This window comes from Arvicola amphibius, chromosome 9 (genome assembly GCF_903992535.2).
Source record: "Arvicola amphibius chromosome 9, mArvAmp1.2, whole genome shotgun sequence".
In the NCBI taxonomy this organism is placed as follows: domain Eukaryota; kingdom Metazoa; phylum Chordata; class Mammalia; order Rodentia; family Cricetidae; genus Arvicola; species Arvicola amphibius.
The window spans coordinates 50,030,582-50,050,014 of record NC_052055.2 but is presented as its reverse complement, the minus strand read 5'-3'; the positions used below and the strand labels follow the sequence as shown (position 1 = coordinate 50,050,014).

Sequence of the window (19,433 nt, the reverse complement as noted above, 5' to 3'; positions counted from 1 at the left end):
TTACCCTTTGTGAGTACCAGCACCTAGGCAGGCATGAGCCCTTTAAAGGCCCAGTGTACTCCTGACGGAAAACCATGGTTAGCCTGTCATTCACACACAATTATTTATGCTCACTGTGGGCATATTTTAGGATCTTGGCTCTTTCCAACTCTTCTAGAAATATAATTATTTTTCTGACATATTATTCATAGACTTAATTCATATTACAAAGTCATTGTTCTTCCGAATTCAGACTCATTTTGCACACTTTATGGGCGGTGATGAAAGGAATAGGCCACAGTATGTCAGCAAGCCCCCACAGAGGACTGGGGTTATAGGCACATGTAGTCATGCCCAGTTATTCCAAAGTCCTTGCCATTGGACCTCAGATCCCCAGGCATTTGTCTCAAGCTCTCCCGCTCACCAGGTCAACACCTCAGCCCTCTCCAGATTTTACTTTGTGAAATCATTGACCTGACATTGCTCTGGCTGAACCTTAGGAAGGTAAATACTTACAGAGTTTCGGAGAAGCGTAACACTCTTTAAGCATGAGCCTGTCTGACCATCATCACATGGACGAAGCTCAACACTGATAGAAATCTCTTCATTCTGAAAAACAATTATGTTCAGGAATTTTATCATGTGCTATTTCTACATGATTTATTCACAATGAACTTAAATCTGCAGTCTCGCCACACAAACTGCTCAGAATCTAGAAATCTTATCCAGCCCCTGGTGTACCCACAGGAAGAGACAAGCATTTTATAAATGGGCTGGGCTGGGCATCATGTGAATCTGGACATTTAACTACATGGACATTTCACTACAAATGCTTTTCTTCTGTCTTCACTCTTGAATCCAGCATAGTTATGGTGCTTTGTGGTGTTATTAGGAATTAAAGGGAAAATGGCTTTTGAATCCCTGGGTAGTCTATAGCCTCTGGACAGACACAATGCAAGAGGGTTTTAGCTGGGAAAGCTGTACATTTTGCTGTGCAATGTCACGAGATTTCTAGCTCTGCCATGCAGGTCTCTGAACCGCTGATCTGGATGCAGCATACATTCGGTATTCTTTAGTAGGTTTCCTTTTCTCTTTCCCCATGCCTAGTCCTCACAGAGTGAACAAAGGAGGCGTAAAGAGAAAGAAAAGAGATAATTTTTCATACACAGGAATTATGACTGGGAATACAGCTCTTCAGTAGTAAAATCTACATTTTGTAGAACTTTGTCATATTAACCCACTCCTCTCTATATTCAGTACACAAATTCAGTTCATCTTCATTTCTTCCCAGAAAGATGAAACACTATTCATTTTTCTCCCATCCACTGAAAGTAGGAAATACGAAGTAGAACTGCCCTGTTACTGTACTTCAGATTACTTAAGATTTTAATACTAAGACGAGTCTAAATGTAAACCCAGAAGTTATCCTACAATGGGGCCACACTGTATAATGAAGGCTAGACATAAATTTATGAGAATAATGAAGAAAATGCATCTAGGAAAGACAGCATCAGATTATGAGAAGCACAGATGAATGTCCACAGACAGGTAGAGGAACATAACGACTTTCCTAAGTACTTAGCGGCTTGTTCACAAATAAAGATTTTACCTGCTGAATTTTGTTTCTGCCAGAAATTTTCAGAGTGTACACGATATAATATTAATATTCAATGATGTCAATGTCGATTTGTGACAGAAAACAGACACTGAAATGTGTAATTAATATTCTGAAGGTTGTTTGCTTCTTCTTTGTTTACACAGGAACTCAATATAAAAGCTGCTTGCCTCCTTGCCAGCTAGCTTTCTTAGTGTCAGAGGAAATATGCAAGGTCCTGAAAGACTGTGGTTATCAACAGTCTTATACAGCTGGGAACCCTGTGTGTGACAGATAGCCATGCAAGAAATGCCTCTTGGTGCAGTAGTGGCATGAACGTTATGGGGCCAACTGACATCTTTCTAATTGGTTTTCACTCTTGGTTTGCTTCATGAGCAGGAACTCAACCCTTAACCAAGAATCTGTGCTGGGGAGATATACGCCCTTGGGCAGAACCTACTACTATTGTAAATTAAACTGCATCACGCTTCTTTCCAAGGATCTATCCTTATACAAATAGATGAAAGTAACTTTCACCTCTTATCAAAGAAGTCTATTTTCACAGTAGTTACTTCAGAGATTCAAAATATAAAAACTGACTACTGAGTTATTATCCCTTATGTTCACACAATCCTTCCCCAAGGAGACTCAAAGAACATCATAAAGTAGGGGAGGAAAAAGATTGTAAAATCCAAAAATTGTGAAGATCTGATACAAACTAATGTCTTCTGGACATGACAGAGCCGTTTCCCTAATGAACAATACAGAGCAAGTGTCTGTACGGGACCCATTTGACACCAAGCTGTCAGCATTCCAGCAAAGACAGGGGAGGAGCTCACAAGGTTTCACTTCCGGCTGAGGAGCTATTGATAGTTGATGGTTGCTGAGAGAGGAGTCATTTTTCCTTATGAGTGTAGGCCTTAGTAGTTTGCCCATGTACCAATGGATAACCCAAACCCGTGTTAATTATGGCAGCAATAATTGGACTCAATTGGTTATAAAGAAGAAGAGGAGAAGGAGAGAAAGGAGAAGGAGAAGGAAATGAAGTTGATTTGGAGGGGAAGGTGGGAAACAGATACACTCTAAATACATTGTATACATGTATGAAATTACCAAAACTCAATAGCATAAAATGAATTGTGCTTTAAATTTGTTGGGAATTTGCTCAGTTTTCAGAGATGTTGTAGATAAGTACTTACGTGGAGGGCCAAGAAGTAACAGTCTCCAGGGTGGTTAAATACATTGTCATCAAAAGTAGTAATTAAGCTCCCTTCCACTTTACATATCCCAGGACATAGAGCTTTGGTACAGGACCACTTAGCATCTTTGCATGTGCTGTGGAATGTAAAGGTGAGCCAAAGGTCAAACCATTAGAACATCACATTCAAAGATGCCATGCGAGCATCAGATCATTTCCCACCCAAAAACAGCCCCAGTAAGGTGTCTTATCCATGTTGATATTGTGACATTTCCCTTGTTTGTTTGATTTTGTTTTTCAAGACAGGGTTTCTCTGTGGCTTTGGAGCCTGTCCTGGAACTTGCTGTGCAGACCTCGAATTCATAAATTTCTGCCTGCCTCTGCCTCCCAAGTGCTGGAATTAAAGTCATGCACCACCATCACCTGGCAATATCATGATATTCTAAGCTTAAATTTCTTTGAGTAAAAATAATAACTTCATGAACTGAAGGTATTTATAAAATCTTCGAAACTTGCTTTCAGAGGTTTGCCCATGTGCTGCATTATTATCAGGAAGGTGAATGGTGCAAAGTACGGTGTACACGACTTTGCAAAGTCAGACAGAAGCTCAGAGACCGTGAGCCTTACAAAGATGCTACTTCTCAAAGCATTCGAAGCAGAACTACCATATGACACAGCTGCTGCTCTCCCGGGCATTGGCCCGAAGAACTCCATCCCCAGAGATAGAGAGATTTGCTCCACCATGTTCATTGTTTTATTCTCTATAGCACAGACGTGGAGCCAACCAAATTGTCTGTCAACCAATGAGTGGACAATAACTATCTTGTGCATAAACAAAAAACTATTCAGCTCTAAGGAAAAGTATCTTCATAACATTTGCAAGAAAATGAGGGACTCAGAATGTCAATAATATCAAGTGAGGTTAGAAAATCTCAGAAAGAAAGCTACCCACATGTTTGCCCTCATATTCAGATCTTAGCCTGTAGCTGTCAACAAATGTAATGTGGTTAAAGTATATCACTAAAGAGAACAAGAATGTCAATAAAAAAACAAAATGCTTAGCCGGGCGGCGGTGGCACACGCCTTTAATCCCAGCACTCGGGAGGCAGAGGCAGGCGGATCTCTGTGAGTTCGAGACCAGCCTGGTCTACAAGAGCTAGCTCCAGGACAGGCTCTAAAGCTGCAGAGATACCCTGTCTCGAAAAACCAAAAAAAAAAAAAATGCTTTCTAATGAGCTCATACATACTGTATTTTGTGTGAGACCTTTGTATGACTTTGCAAGATCTAACGTATTCTCAATACAAAGTGATTCTTCAGTCAGCAGTGTCCCCATATGATTCTGTGAGGGGCTGTTCTATTACTGGAGACCTGAACTTTAAATCATGTTTTTAAGTGTCTAAATATTCCTGTAGTTCTTTGTAAGCACTATGAAACTTAGTGTATTTACGGTTAATATTCAGTCATCTGTACTGGCCTGACCTTGGGGTCCTGATGGGCTACCACCTCACCTGCAGTCACTAAGAACACCTCCTGTGCACACTCACTAAGTTCCCTTTTCAAAGGGCCCTGACCATCCACTCACCTCATCTCTCTCTCTCTCTCTCTCTCTCTCTCTCTCTCTCTCTCTCTCTCTCTCTCTCTCGATCAGTCTCTCTGCTTCTCTGCCTGTCTTTTTTTCTGTCTCTTACCCCCCTCTCTCTCTCCCTCCCTCCCACCTTCTGTCCCTCTCTCTCTCTCTCTCTCTCTCTCTCTCTCTCTCTCTCTCTCTCTCTCTCTCTCCCTCTGTGCCTTTCTTTTTTCTTCTGTTATTCCTGACCCTAGAGGCCTGTCTTCCCCTTCTCTTTCCCCCATTTTATGCTCCCTTTCTTCTAATGAAATACCTTCCATGTGAACTCTGTTATATGACACCTTTTTCGTACCACTTTCTTTTAAAAATTACAACAAACACAAGTTTGGTTATCTAAATAGTAGAGTGTAAAGATTAGTAGAAGTGTGGTCAAAATCATCATAATTTAAAATTTCTGAGAATTCCTGGGAAATTGATTCATTGCCCTGAATCTATAAGAGTAACAAGCCAGGAATTAGAAACATCGAACTGACAATTGTTTTGTTTGTTTGTTTGCTTGCTTTTTCCCTTTTCCCCATAACCCTGTTGCATTTCTAAGAAGTATAATTTTTGCTGAATAAAATTTAATAGCTTTGAGCATGGATCAAACCTAGATGTTATCTTAATGACCATGAAATGTAGTTGAAAAGCACACACATACCACTGAGAACCACAGGAGCCTTCTCGGACTTCTCCTGCCTTATACACTTTTCCATTAGATTCACAAGGACATTTTTCCTTTAATACACACTTTCCTTTCTCTCCAATATCGTCCAATAGATAACCTAGAATACACACAGAGATGTACTCTCAAAATTGAATGAACATCAGTGAATTCTTTAACAACTATAACCACTTCTGAAATACTTCTAAAGCAGGTGCAAATGTGCCCGGAAATGCTAAATTCTTGCGTAAGTGCTAGTTTTTCATTTGGATTGATAAGAATGTAGATGAAAATCTTCAGAGCCTGAGTTACCGGCCCATAGAGACAGGACCTTCTAAGCCCTATGTAAATCAGTGGATTTCAGAGACACTCTGTACTCAGAGATAAAACACACATAAGCTTTGAAAGTATCTGACGTTTCTCAGTAGGTTGCCAGAGAACCCATAAGAAGAATTCACCTGTGGCAGTCACGTTTTGAAGCTGCAGATGGCTGTTCTTTGTCTAGTTTTGCTGTACTGGTGTGGATATGATCACAGGAATCTTACCTTCTGGGCAGGTGCAGCCACTCACACATGCACTATCTTGAAAAGGAGCCATGTTAGAGCAAGTTGGAGGATTTGAAGGTCCACATTCTTTGTAGATATGTTTTCCTGGACATTGTTGCTTTTCTGAAGATATATAGAAATATATATGCTTATACAAGAAAGGAAAACAGAGTAAATATAGAGTTCTCTAATGATCCTTTCAAATGGGATTCACTGATTCTGCTTTTCAAGATACAAATCGATCTTTAAAGACACTCCATAGAAATAAATGATGCCAACTTCTCAAGCATTATTTCACTGAGTAATTTTTAATTTAGAGGAAAGGTAAATGGCATCATTTAATTTTATCCCATGTTGAGTTTGACAGAGTTGTATAGAGATTAACCCAAGCATCATAAATTGTATACATGGTACTTACACATGTATAAAGCTCATATTTACAGTTTACTAATCTTTTTAAATAAAATAATACTTTATGAGTAGACTATTAAAAATTAATGAGCTACTTTTTATAGGACTTACACTCCTCCCCTTATAGTTGCTGATGATCATATTAATTAAGACCTTAACACAAAACTTTGCAACAAGGCAAATCATATCACAAAATGAGCCTCAAACTCCTCATAAACACACGTTAGAGACAAGACTCCCTTAGCTGGGCCTTAGAATCATTCAAGGGAACTGTTTTCAGATATGCCTTGAGCTATGAAGTGAGTTTTCTAAGAAGGTATTTTTTCATAATCTACCATTGTTAAGAAAAAAATCACCTACCACAAACTACAGCAGAATCATCTCTCCAGTGTTCGAAGACGCCAGGTCCATCATAGGCACAGAGTCGGGCCAGCTCAGAGAAGGTGTCACATGTCAAGTCCTTGCCGCCTCCGGTTTGACAATACTCATCAGCACACACCTTTCTGTACTCACTGGACAAAGGGGAAACCTTCCCACAGTCCTCAAAGTAAGCTCCGATAATCTTGTCACAATACTGCAAAGCAAAACCCATTTCATTAAAACATACGGGGGAAAAGGTCAATAGCGTGAATGTCTGAGAAAGGATAGATACAGAAATTCTATATAATAAAACATTCTGTAACTCTTGCGAAGTGGGGACCGTTGAATTCAAATTGAAACTTGAAAGTTAGGTAGTATGGTTGGCAAGAAAGATTGACCTCTAACATTTCAGTTAGCTGGGATGGCTTCAAGTTTATTGATTTGATTTATCACCCAGATTTATCCAACTGTCTCCTACACTGCAGGAAATCATAGATCTAGAGAAAATGGGCAGATGGGATGGGAACATATTGATACTAGGCAATGCTTGGCAACTGGTGGCAACACATTACACAAAAGAGATGCAGGCCCAAAACTTTTGATGCGCTTATAGTTTGTCAGTGGACAAATGGACAAGTCACCATACACTAGTGTCCTTTTTTAGTGGAAATGATATGCATTTGCTTTAATATTATAAAAAATTAATTAATTAATTAATAACAAATAATAAATTGTTCGCAATATAAAAGCAAATGTTATTTTGCTGTGCCACAAAAAAAAAAAAACTGAATTTCAAGATACTTCAATGACCACATGGTATTTTCTGTTCTCAAAAATGTTTTTAGAAAATTACAAATGCTCCTGTTAACTGTGTAGTTTGTACTAATTTCAGTCAAAAAAGACTGATAAAATTCCCCCCAAATAAGCTGAAAATAGGAAAAGGGAATCATGAAGAATGTTTTTTATAAATGGCTTTTAGGAATTTTCTCCTAAATCTCAATGGCAGTTTTTAAGTGTGTAGACAAGAACTGTTATTCTTCTGTTGAGACCGCCTCGGTTTCCAAGGGCCATGCCCTTGTGGAGGTCTTACTGATCTGAGTAGCCTGTGCTTCTCTGGGGCCATGAGACATTCGGCCAGGGCCACTGCCTAGGGCCATGTTTGGTCTGCGGACCTACTGCAGCTGGGGTCTGTGATGATGTCCATGGCCAGTGTTAGCCACGGAGGTCATAGGTGCCACATATGTGGAAATCCGTGAGCTGTTTTGAGCCAGCCCCACCCTTCGCTGGCCCTCGGATGGATGGCCCTGTCTCTCCCTGGCTGGATACTGCTACCGGAGAGCCGACCAGAGAGCCTGCCCTGCCTCTCAGGGGAGAGTTGTCCCCCACACAAACACACACCCAGGAAAGACAGCCCCACCCCCTCACCACTGACTAGCAACTAGAGCTGAATCTATTGTTGGGGATTCAGGACATTAGAGGAGGAGATCTGATCTTGCTACCCCCCTCATCCGCCATGTGGTGGTATGGTGAGTGAGAAAGATGCCCCCCCCCCCGCCCACTTACCCATTGCCACCCATGGCAGGTGAGAGAACCAGCCCCAGAGTCACGAAAGTAGAAGAACTAGACTTTGCCCATCACAGACTGCTACCCACAGGAGAGTGGGATCTGTGTTCCTTCTGGGCAGTGCGCTAAAGCGGACCCTGTTGTCCAGATGTAGGTGGGCTGGACCCGGTGGCATGAGGGCAGCAGAGCTGACCCCCTCCCCCGTCTGCCACGTGGTAGCTTTCATAAGGGAAAATGTAGCCACACATCCCCACTTTGTCCCATGCTACCTGCGGCAGGCAAGAAAAAGAGCTGGCCAGCCATCTCAAAAGTGAGAGGGTTATTTATCCCTGTCCCTTACCAGCCGCCATGCACAGGAGAGTGGGCCCTGCTCCTGCCTGGGCAGCACACTAGAGTTGTTGGGGAGCAGGTGAGACAGCCCAAGAACTTGAGAGCAGGAGAGTTGAGTCGACCCCTTCCTGCAGCAGTCAGAAGAGAAAGCCCTGCATCTGTCTGGGCAAAAGGAAGCAGCCCTACTGGTACTGTGAGTGTGGGTAGGCCTCGTCTGGATACCTGGGAAAAGGAGAGCCTGCCCCACCCCTTGCTGCAGAATGCATTGGATAAGCTAGCCAAGTGCTGGCAAGCTCCCCCAGGTGGTTATGATGGGGGAAGAAGGATGGAAGGCTGACCAACCTAGTTACCACCCAGGCTCAGAACCAGGGCTATGAGTTAGCCCACCCCAACATCCACCACATCTATGAACTGTTGGAGCATCTGAAAGTGACAAACCTACAGATCCAAAGCTGCAGGACCTTCATGACAGCAAGAGGGTATCCAAGAGGATCCCCAGAGAGAGTCCATTATCTATAGTATAGCAAAAGCCTGAGGCCTCTAATCGAGAACTAACCAATGACTCATTGCAAGGAACATTTACAAGTAAAGATACATGAACTAAAGGGTAGACTGTGCGACTCAGTGAGCCACGCTACAGCTTCTACAACAAGATGCTTCTCCTCTTTTTATTTTGGTTTGATTTTTGGTTTTTCTTTTAAATTTTGTTTTGTTTTAGTGAGCGAGAGTACCTGGGCAGAGGGCAGAAGCAAGGACATGAGGGGATGGGGAGAAAGTGGGACTGTGGGATCGAGATACGTGATGTGAAATCCACAGAGAATCAATAAAAGCTAAGAAAACTGTTATTCTGTGTATCTCTTAAAAAATCAAGGTCAGGGACATTTCAAACAGCATTCTTAGGTAGGAAGTTAGGGAACTACGGAGACTGTGAAGCACAGGAAGGATGTCGCACAGAAAAATTATAACATCATGCAAAGATAATTCAAATTATTACACTAAAGCAGAGTACATACAATGTTGCTTTGGGGAAAAAAATCTTAACATTCACAACTGGACTGGAATGGAAGGTTGGAGTACAAGGACATTGAGAGAAAGCTGGGGCAGAATTCCAGCATTGGTTTAGGAGTTCCCAAGGGATGGGAGCATCTAAATAGAAACTGTGTGCCCCCTTGCTGTGACTTTAACATAGTACGCTAATAAGCAGGACAGATGAGAGGTACCAGGGCTAAATCTACTTCAGGTGGCTAACTGATCTGGCAAGGCACCAAGATAACATAATGGGGGAGTATAGTCCTGTGAAGAAAGGGTGCTTGGAAACAAGATTGCCACGCACGAAAGAAAACAACTGAAGCCTATCCTCACACCAGAAGCAGAAATCAAGTCAAAGATAAGAAGGTAACTGTACCACTTGAAAATATAAACACCTAAAATCCAAAAAAAGGATTTCTAGCCATTGGCTTGGTGTGACCTTTAGATGTCATGCTAAAAGTTCAGGCCACCAAGGCAGAAACTAGTAAATACCCTGCATTTATTTTTTATGCGCAGCAAGGAGAGCAATGCATTTTCTGAAACACATTTTTAAATGGGAACCTAGAGACTGCGAAAATATTTGCCAATCATGATCTGACAACGGGTTGATTACAAAGTTGATTAAGAGCTCATATAACTCATTAATGCAGCAACAACCCAAGGACAATAAGTTAAATAAATATTCCCACCCTCCCCCTCCCAAAAAAGAAAAACCAAGAGCACCAAAAAGGAGTATGAGCAAGTGTCCGATGTCATTAATCATTAGGTAAATATACACCAAACACACTGGAATGGCTATCAAGACAAAGTCAGGAAATAACAAATGTGAGCACATATATAAAGAAGAAACTCCTTTTCAGCCATTATAAAAAAAAAATAGAAGTTTGGGGTACATAAAGACAGGGCTCTGGTCCAGGAAAATCAGCTATCAAAATGATCTCTCTTTTTCACATTCATATAATACCATTCTCAACAGCCAAGAAATGGAAACAACCTAAACATTTATAGCAAGGGAAATGGACAAAGAATCTGTGGTTATACAGTACTAAAATTAAGAACAAGATATTGAATGCTACAAAATAGATGAGCCTGGAGAAGGTTATGCTATATGAAATAATTTTCTCAATTGTCTAATCTCATTTATATGAAGAATCTCTAAAGGCAATCCAATATATGGAGAAATGGGTTGGGGAGAAGTAATAGGGAGACATTTGCCAAAGGTTATATCATATACATAGGATGAGCAAATCCTGAGCTCGTGTGTCCATGTGAGGACTTCAGAAAACAAAGGCACCATGCAAAATACTCATGCTAAATGAGCAGAGTTCAATTCTTTTTGGCACAACTTCAAAAAATGAATAGCTATATGATATGATGGGTATATTACAGTAATCGTTTTATTCTTTTTATGTATTCCATGTGGTGGTGTGAAATAAAATGGCAGGAGTGGCACTATTAGGAGATGTGACTTTGTTGGAGTAGGTGTTGGAGTAGTGTGTCACTGTGGAGGTCAGCTTTGAGGGCTCATATATGCTCAAGCTGCACCCAGTAAGACAGTGCACTTCCTCTGACGTCCTGATCAAGATACAGCCAGCACTATGTCTGCCTGCATGCCACCATGTTCCCCCACCATGATGATAATGGACTGACCCTCCAAACTGTAAGTTGCCACCTCAATTAAATATTTGTCTTTAGAAGAGTTGCTGTGGTCATGGTGACTCTTCACAGCAATAGAAACCCTAACTAAGACACCCCATAATATCATGTTACATACCTTAAAATACACAACAAATATTATTTTAATAATTTGGGAGAAACAGTGCTACAAGGTTAAACCACATTGCATACCTGTACTCCATCCTCGCAGACTTCACTGCTCCTACTCAAAGCATTGGGACAGTCACTGGAAATTTTACTATTGGCAATGTGCTCATTGATATCTTCGCCTGCAAATCAAAGCATGATTATAAGATACTCATTTGTACCTTATTTGTAAGCTACATAGAGTATTGGCAAGATAAATCTATTTTGCTTCTGTGTATCATCCTTTAGACAAATGTAAATTGTTAGTAAATTTATCTAAATGTGAATTTTTAATTTTTTTCTTTAGAAAGTAATCATTTTCAGAATTATCTGCCAGAGCTCACCTGGAGTGTTGTTGAAGTTGCCACAGAGACCACAGGTGGTATACTGGCTATAAAGAGTGAGCTGCAAAAGCAAACAATATTGATATTATTCCACAAAATATTGAAAATATCTCAAGACAATTTTTAACCAAACCAAAAGACAGAGTCCTTTCGTGTGCAGTCCTGGGTACACTGGTCAGATGGGGAACAATTTCTTTTTTTAAAGAAACTGTGACCCAAACTTGGTAAAAGTCTGACCCCAATGTTTATTGTGTCCTCAGACAGATTTTTTGGGGGGAGAGGATACTTCAAGACAAGGACTCCCTGGAACTCACTTTGTAGACCAGGCAAGCCACAAAACCACAGAGATCCACCTGTTTCTGTCTCCCAAGTGTTGGGGTTAAAGATATGCGCCACCACCAACAGGCATATTTTCCCTTTTATTGAAAATGGTGTTCTTTTCTCACATAATATATTTAGATTACAGTTTCCCCTACCTCTATTCCTCCCATTTCCTCCCCACCTCCCCTTCCATCTGGAGTCACACTTTTTTTTTGTCTCTCATTAGAAAACAAACAGACTTCTAAGAGAAAATAACATAATAATACAATGTAAAATAATATGGTATCATGCTAAAACAAAAACTAGCACGTTGAAATAGGAAAAAAAATGAAGGAAAAGAGCCCAACAGAAGGCACAAGACGGATACAGACGCAGAGACCTGCTCATGCGCAGACAGTTACAGATGCAGAGGCCCGCTCATACGCACACTCAGGAAGCCCATGAAAACACGTTTGCTTTCCTTTGTGTGCTTCTTCTGCTCCATCATTGGCCATCTAAGAGGGCTGCATACTGAGGTGCTTGGACTGTCAGGCAAAATAAGGCTCAGCACAGCAAGCATATCAAAATTTATCAGTAAATTCTTTCCTTGTGTATCTATTTTTATGACCAAGACCAAAGACCCAAAACCAAAAAGTTCAAAGAAGTTCACTGATCAACTTACTGAGAGTTTGTTCTTATTCCACCTTAGAGAAAGGGTTTTTCTGCGGCTGTTCAGAACATAGTGATCACCTTGTTTTTTAATGTGAATCATCTTGTTGCTGTATGGCACTTGTATCCTGTGAAGAATTTAAAAAGTGTGTGCAGGTGGTGAGAAAGTACTCCAGTAACAAGGGCTGTTAAGGAATAGCTACTATATCCTTAGTCTTTTGGAAAAATAAACATATAGAATGTTGGTTAGGTGTCAGTGAAAAAAAAACCAGTCTAATAGTTTGGAATATGCACAAGTAGACTATCAATCGCCTCTTAATTTGTTAATCCCAGAAAGCTCTCAGAGTCTGTTTCTTTGAAATCTGAGTAGATATTTCTGAAAAATAGTCATCTAGGAGCTGTGCTCTCATCGATTTCTAATTTGTGAAGTGTCACCTTTGTATTTAATATAGTTAGAAGACATCAATGAAAATGGCAATGTTCTGGTATCTGTTTTGTGGGATCTACATTTTACACTAAATCTAGGTGCAATCATTGTCCAACAGAGCCAGCCCTTGGCTGTGTTCTAACTTGCTGTAGACAAGCACGAGGGGCCTGTCATGCATTCCTTACTCAACTTGGCTTCTGTGTCTGGTTGGTTTTGGTACATCCTCCATACTTGTACCGGCGGTCAGAGGGGTTTGGAAAGAACCAAAATAGACCTTTTATAATAAATCAGTTTTAATAAAAGGAGAAAATAAGGGAACTTACAGAACCAAGGGTCCAGCGAAGTAGAAGGTAACGCGGGGGACAAGAACAGGGGCTCCTTCCGGGGCCCCGGTCCTTTTTAAGGGTACCCTACTCCCCTGGGGCAGCCACGCCCCTGAACGCAGGGATTGGGCCAGCTTCCCCAACACATACTATTCTACTATTTACCTTTCGTCGTTAACGAAAATAGTGTTATTCAAAATTGAGATGCCAACATCATCAATCAGAGCTCTTATTTCTTCAATCTTTTTCTTCTTGTGCCTTCTGATCTCGATATTGAAGTCTCCTCCGGATTCGGCACAGTCACGGCAGAAAGTGTATGCGCAGGAAGACTCAAAGGAGAAGATGCGGCCGTTGAGAGCTTGGTACTTGCCATTGCCCCACGTAAACGTTTCACCTACGCAGTGGTCAGAGAACACATTCACAGTTGTGGAGACCAATAAGCATACCTTCTAGCTGTTTCTTATAGTTATGTACAAAAAAAAAAAACCAAGATTCAAGTTGCCAGTCATAGAGTATTTTTGTTCTAAACAGGTCCCATGAGATGTCTGAAAAGATCCATCTGGCTAAAACACAACTCTAATCGAGGCATTTATTTTTCCTAGGGGAAAAGGATATTGTGTCTAATATGAGGAAGGAAGAAAAGGAAGTTGATGTTTGCTCATTCATTTTGCTCTTAAAAGAGTGACTTTTATCCTGGATGGATGTGGTATCACTTATAACAAATTAGTGCAAAAATTAGACTACAATTTTTAAGTAGAATTATGTATGTGTATGCACACACAGTATTTCATATGCTGCATTTCTGGACCCTAGAAGCAAATACTGTGAATATGATCTTATAAAAGCATGAAGAAATCAAACAAACAGGTGAAGGAAGGATAGCTATTTTCAATTAGCTTCAGACTTCCGTTACTTGGTCTGTTTCAGGTACTGGGTTAGAGCTAAACAAGGATGCACATTTGAGATATGTTCACTTACCAGTAACTTCCTTTGCTTCTGAGTATGTGGGAGTTGCTTCTGGAATATGAGATCCTTTCTCTGTTCAACACAAGGTGTAGATAATATTTAAATATACATTGATTTAAAAGGATATGGTACTTTAATTGGGAAGTTAAATGTTGTTGTTGTCAAAGTATAGTTCCTTGTCCTGAATATGTAAAATTGCTCTTGAAAGCTGGGATTTGCCAAATTCATATGGATGGTTATCTCTAAAATCCACTTTTGTTTCTCGGTCCAACCAGCCATTGAAATCCTTAGGGAGAATTCATTTAGGTTCATGTCTGTAATGGTTTAGATAAAAATAACCTCCCGACTTTTTATTATAAAAAAGAGATGGAAATGTAATGGTCTGTCCTATCCCTTTAAGAGACAAGCCACATCTATTCCCCTCCCTTCCACCAAGGCAAGTGGATTTTCCTTCCTCTTCCAGCCTAAGAGCAATCTCTCTGCCCTGCCTCTTTTCAAGGTAGCTGGCTGCTGCCTTGGCTCCTCTCCTCTCCCCACCTCTCTCCCTCCTCTCTTTCACTGTTTCTCTCTTCACACACACACACACACACCCTGCCTTCCCTTTCCTTCCCTTTTAATGAATACACCCTCTCTCTGCATAGCGTGCTTATCCATCTCTGTCTCTTATCCGCTCTTTGTGGGACCAGTTGCCCATCTGCCTACCCGCCAAGGTCTCTCACCCACTGCCTCCTACCCATCTGGGACCCACAGAGGCCTTGGGTGATGGGACCCGGCGGCCCTTCTGGCCTGCCGCTGCCGCCCCTCGGGGAACCACAGCGCTTTATCTAAACAATCCCATTGCCCAATCACTAACACACTGTATCTATTAGACGGTTGTCTACTCTGCTTGAAAAATAAAATACCACAAGCCAATCTTTATCAGAAGTCACAAAACAAGCAAGCTGAGGTACAGTTTAGTCCACCACTATTATCTAGTACTAATAATAAAATTATGTATGTACACGGAAAATGTAATTTCCCTAGATCGAAGGGGAATGGTAAGTACCTTGAAATTTCAAATCTGCCTGTGTATTTCTAATGACCCTTTGATCTAGATAGATAATTTGATATGAAACCTCAGGGACAGGCTTAAAAGTCAAAGTGACAGTGATAACAAAAGTAAGTATTTCATAGAGAATTTTAAATACTTTTCACGATGCTTTGATTGTCTGTTTATGAATTGCTTAACCACTCTCTTTCCCATAGTTTAGCTTTAATCAAGTTCTAAGGACATAGATTAAATATTCCTAACTTGTTTAGAAAGGTTTAATAAATATGTCTAAATTGATAAAGGAGAGGTAATATAGGGCTTTATTAAAATTTCCCCAAAACATAATTTTTCTCTTAATTATAAAATTTCTTTAAACACCTCATGGATCTTCTAAATCTTTTCTACAGGAAACACTAAGAGGTTCAGTTTTGTAAAGACAGTGATACTGTCATATTAGGTCCCGGTAAACCAGTAGCCAACAGAACCTTTCAAACTTGCATTTGCATTTGCATGTGTTTATTTTTTTAAACATCCCAAACCACATATCTAATTACCTGAAGTACGGGATGATCCAGATGTCTTGTTCTCAGATGATTTGGGGGCACCTGTTTTAATACAGAATTTGATATAGTAAAATACAGTTTTTAAAAGCTGATGGATAAACCATGGATAGATACAAGCTCAGCAATCCTAATGCTGGGATACTTGGACTTTGAGAAGCTGTATTAAAAAAAAATACATGTTATTAACTCAACTTCCACTGAAGCAAAACAATAATTATATATCAGATAAAACGTTACCGTATTTCAGATACATCATCTTAGAATCTAGTGATTCTAGTAAAGGAAAAAGCAAACAATTGTGCACACAGGGATGAAAAGGTGAGACCCAGCCATGACAAGTTCAATAGAGGTCTGAGTCTCAGTAGTTTACCCTAAGACAATACCTGGTTCCAAGAAAGACCACACAGAGAGAACATCCAGGCACCCCCTAGGGACAGATCATCCAAAGGAAGTTCCAACCCTAACGTTCCTAACGTTCCAACCCTTGTAGATAGGATCACCCACATCGCTGTTCACTAGGACACCCCTAGCCAATCAGGATGGAACCTGTCACCCCACACCTTGTTAATGTAACTTTTCTGGGGTTTGCCTTTAAATAATGCCCTCTAGAAGGGTGGGACACCTCCTCTTGCTGTTGTGCTGACAAGGTACCTGCCGGCTTATAACGTGCACCCAATAAACATTGCTTTTTGCATTTTGGTGAGTTGGTCTTCCTGGTGGTCTTTTGGGGTCCTCACAGACTGGGAAACCAACAACAAAAAAAATCTTATTTCAGTTTCAGCGAAACTATGCTGCTTTGCATTTGGGATACCCAGGTCTCCTGAAGAAAAGATTCTTGCTCACAGGAAGTGGAAAAATGAAAGGCATTAAGTAGAGGAATAATGCCTTTACTATGAATATCAAGAAACAGGACAGAGCCAAAAGGAAAAGGGGGCACATGCCCCCATCCCTAACCCAAAAGCTATTTCCAGTTAGTAATAAGTTGTAAATGAAGAATTAGGTTTCTTCAAGAGAGTCTCAGTGGGAAAGCAAACCACTCTTAAGGGTAGGCAGACATCACAAAATAAACCCAAAGTATCCTGGAAGGTTCTTTGTCTCATAGTATGAAGTCGGGGCATTCTTTGTTTATGTGTTATGGCTTCCAGTATTGTGTTTTTATGGGATGCCTGTGTGTGCAAATGTGTGTGCCTCTGCATCTATGTGCATTTCATGTGTTTCTCTTCTCCTTTAGGGGTTTTGTCCTATTAGGATGTGTTTCTTTTTAAAATTATTTTCTATTATTATTATTATTCCTTAAATACCTATTTACTTGCTAATGAGAGACTTAGAAAGGGTGTGGATCTGGTTGAGAGGGCAGGTGGGGAGGAACTGGATGGAATGAGGGAGGGGAAGCTGTAATCAGATTATATTATCAAAAAAATCTTTAATAAAAGAAAAAGCACTAAACTTCAAAGAAAACAACAAAATGTCACCAGATTTACTGCCATTGGTGTACTATAAAAACAAAAACAAAACAACAACAACAACAACAAATAAGCCAACTATGCTGCTTATTAAAAATCTCCTTGCTGGGGAAAATTTAAAGCACAGATCAGCAGGAAGGTAGGTGTGAGCCTCAGTTTGCCCTAGGGAAATGCTAGCTTTGAGGTTCCCTCCAGTCCTGTTCTTATTTCACCTGGGGACCTTTTCTTTGCCTTCTCAGGAGACAGCATTAACAACCGGATAACAACTTTTTTCCATTTTTACTTTCGGAACAAAATTTGTGTAATCAGATATTCTGGGCAGCTCTCATACTTCAGGAATCTGCAGAATATGGCATTTAAAATAACGATTAAAAGCCTATTATATTAGACAGAGATGCTGAGATAGTAGCAGTAACCCAGTGTCTCCAAAGAAGATTATGGGACACCATGATGTCTTCATCTGGATTACGATGATGCTGACCACTGGCGAGATGCCCCAGATTAACACCTGCTGCTAGGACTCAGTCCAGACTGTGGGCAAACAGCAGGACATTGGAGAATTGACTGTACCCTTTTTTCCTTGGCAAAATAAGGTCGGTCTTTCCCATTTCCCTCTTCCACAGAATTAAAAAAAAAATCACCTTATGGGCCTGACTAAGACTGCTGTTGGGGAATCTTCTGCCTCCAATGCTATGGATACCTGGGAATGGCTAACTGTATATGGACTCCGCGCCTTGTCATTTTTAAGAGATTTGGAAACTCGGGTATAATTTATTTATCCTTCAAGAATCTCTGATAGTATTGATGGCTAGGCCAGCTATAATGCTGTCAGTTTAGCAGCGAAAAGTATCTAGGTCCTTCCAAAAAGCTATAGCCAACTTGTTAGCTCACATTATGTATATGTAGAAATCAAGGCTTGCTTTTTCTAAAGCTTCTCTTTAGGTCTCTTGATTTAAAAAAAATGTTTTAGGATATATAAAAATCTGAGGATATAAAAGTTCATAAGCTTTGAGGATCTAAAAAGTGATTTAAGATGTAAATACAGGTTAAGGTATGGAAAATGTTTCTGATATCTTTCCCCTTCCATGGTATAGTTCTGCTAAGCTGATAGAGCAATGACTACTTACTGTTTGGATTACAAGCTCAAGATTTTAGATTTATTTTGGTTGTCATTTAAATAGAACTTAAGGGTGTTTCTCATCAGCCCAAAGACTTCTCTGTCCAATCCATACATAGATCTCTGAACAATAGAAAAATAAACATGCTTCTAATCAAAATCTATAATTTTTGCTAGGACTCAAAGGTATGAGTCTATTCCTACAGTTTTACAGATATGCGTTATCTGTTTTTTATTTCTTTTTTCCCTCTACAATATGGATTTCAATAAAGTTTTACATGTATTATTTTCTTTTAAGGACAAAAATTCTAACTTCTGTTCCTAGTTTAAACTTGTGTCAATAAGTTTTCACTTGGCTGGCAGATACATCTAAGCATCAGTTGCTGAGTACAACCGGCTCCGAATGACTCCGAGCCCTGAACTTCATGAAGGCTGATGTGTACTAGTTCAGCTGATGTGGCTGCTCCCTGTCCCTTCAACGGAGTCTGCGAAACAGATGCTTCTGATGAGTGCCCCACTGCCTGTATTCCTTCCTTACCTTTGGCTAGCCTTTCAATCTACTTGGGTCCTAATGACAATGCCCCATTGTCAGCTTGAAGTAGTTGCAGAAAGGAACATGTTGTCATTGTCCCAGGCTCCCTGCCCAGAATAGGTTGAAAGGCTGAGGCAAGGGGGAACTTCCTGGCATGGGGAACAAAATGACTACCTATAACGCCTGTTGATATGCCAGAAAAATAGGCCCAGAGCTCTCAATTAATGGATTTATTAACTAAAATAGTTTTCAGGTCTCAATAATACCTCCTTGAACCCATGGACAAGCATGACCCATGATTGGGTCCTGTCATTCGTACTTGTAAAGGGCAAAGTGTAGAACCCAACCATGATAAGCTTAATAGGAACAGAGCATCCAAAGGAAGTTCTTAACATTCCAACCATTGGAGATAGGATCACCTGCTCTGTAGGACCCAGCCATGGTAAGTGTAATAGAGGCCTGAGTCTCAGGAGTTTATCCTGATGCAATACCTGGCTACAGGAAGGACCACAAACTGAGACTGCCCAGGCACCAAGAACAGACCATCCAAAGGAAATTCCTAATGTTCCAAACGTTGTAGACAGGATTACCTGCCAGCACACACTCATTGCTTTAC

General features: G+C 40.5%; 1 protein-coding gene across 1 annotated transcript in view; it reads right to left on the bottom strand.

Annotated features, from left to right (window-relative positions):
• The window catches only part of Muc19 (mucin 19, oligomeric), a 53,271-nt gene extending 34,157 nt beyond the window's left edge, over positions 1-19,114 (bottom strand). Inside the window, exons 1-12 of the mRNA XM_042055735.1 lie at positions 19,084-19,114; positions 15,697-15,747; positions 14,125-14,184; positions 13,312-13,540; positions 12,410-12,524; positions 11,428-11,488; positions 11,129-11,226; positions 6,359-6,572; positions 5,588-5,710; positions 5,040-5,163; positions 2,773-2,908; positions 496-588 (exon numbers count right to left, since the gene is read on the bottom strand). Coding sequence (XP_041911669.1) covers positions 496-588; positions 2,773-2,908; positions 5,040-5,163; positions 5,588-5,710; positions 6,359-6,572; positions 11,129-11,226; positions 11,428-11,488; positions 12,410-12,524; positions 13,312-13,540; positions 14,125-14,184; positions 15,697-15,747; positions 19,084-19,114 — 1,335 coding nt within the window. The remainder of the gene's footprint in view (positions 1-495; positions 589-2,772; positions 2,909-5,039; positions 5,164-5,587; positions 5,711-6,358; positions 6,573-11,128; positions 11,227-11,427; positions 11,489-12,409; positions 12,525-13,311; positions 13,541-14,124; positions 14,185-15,696; positions 15,748-19,083) is intronic.
• Positions 19,115-19,433: the final 319 nt, after the last annotated feature.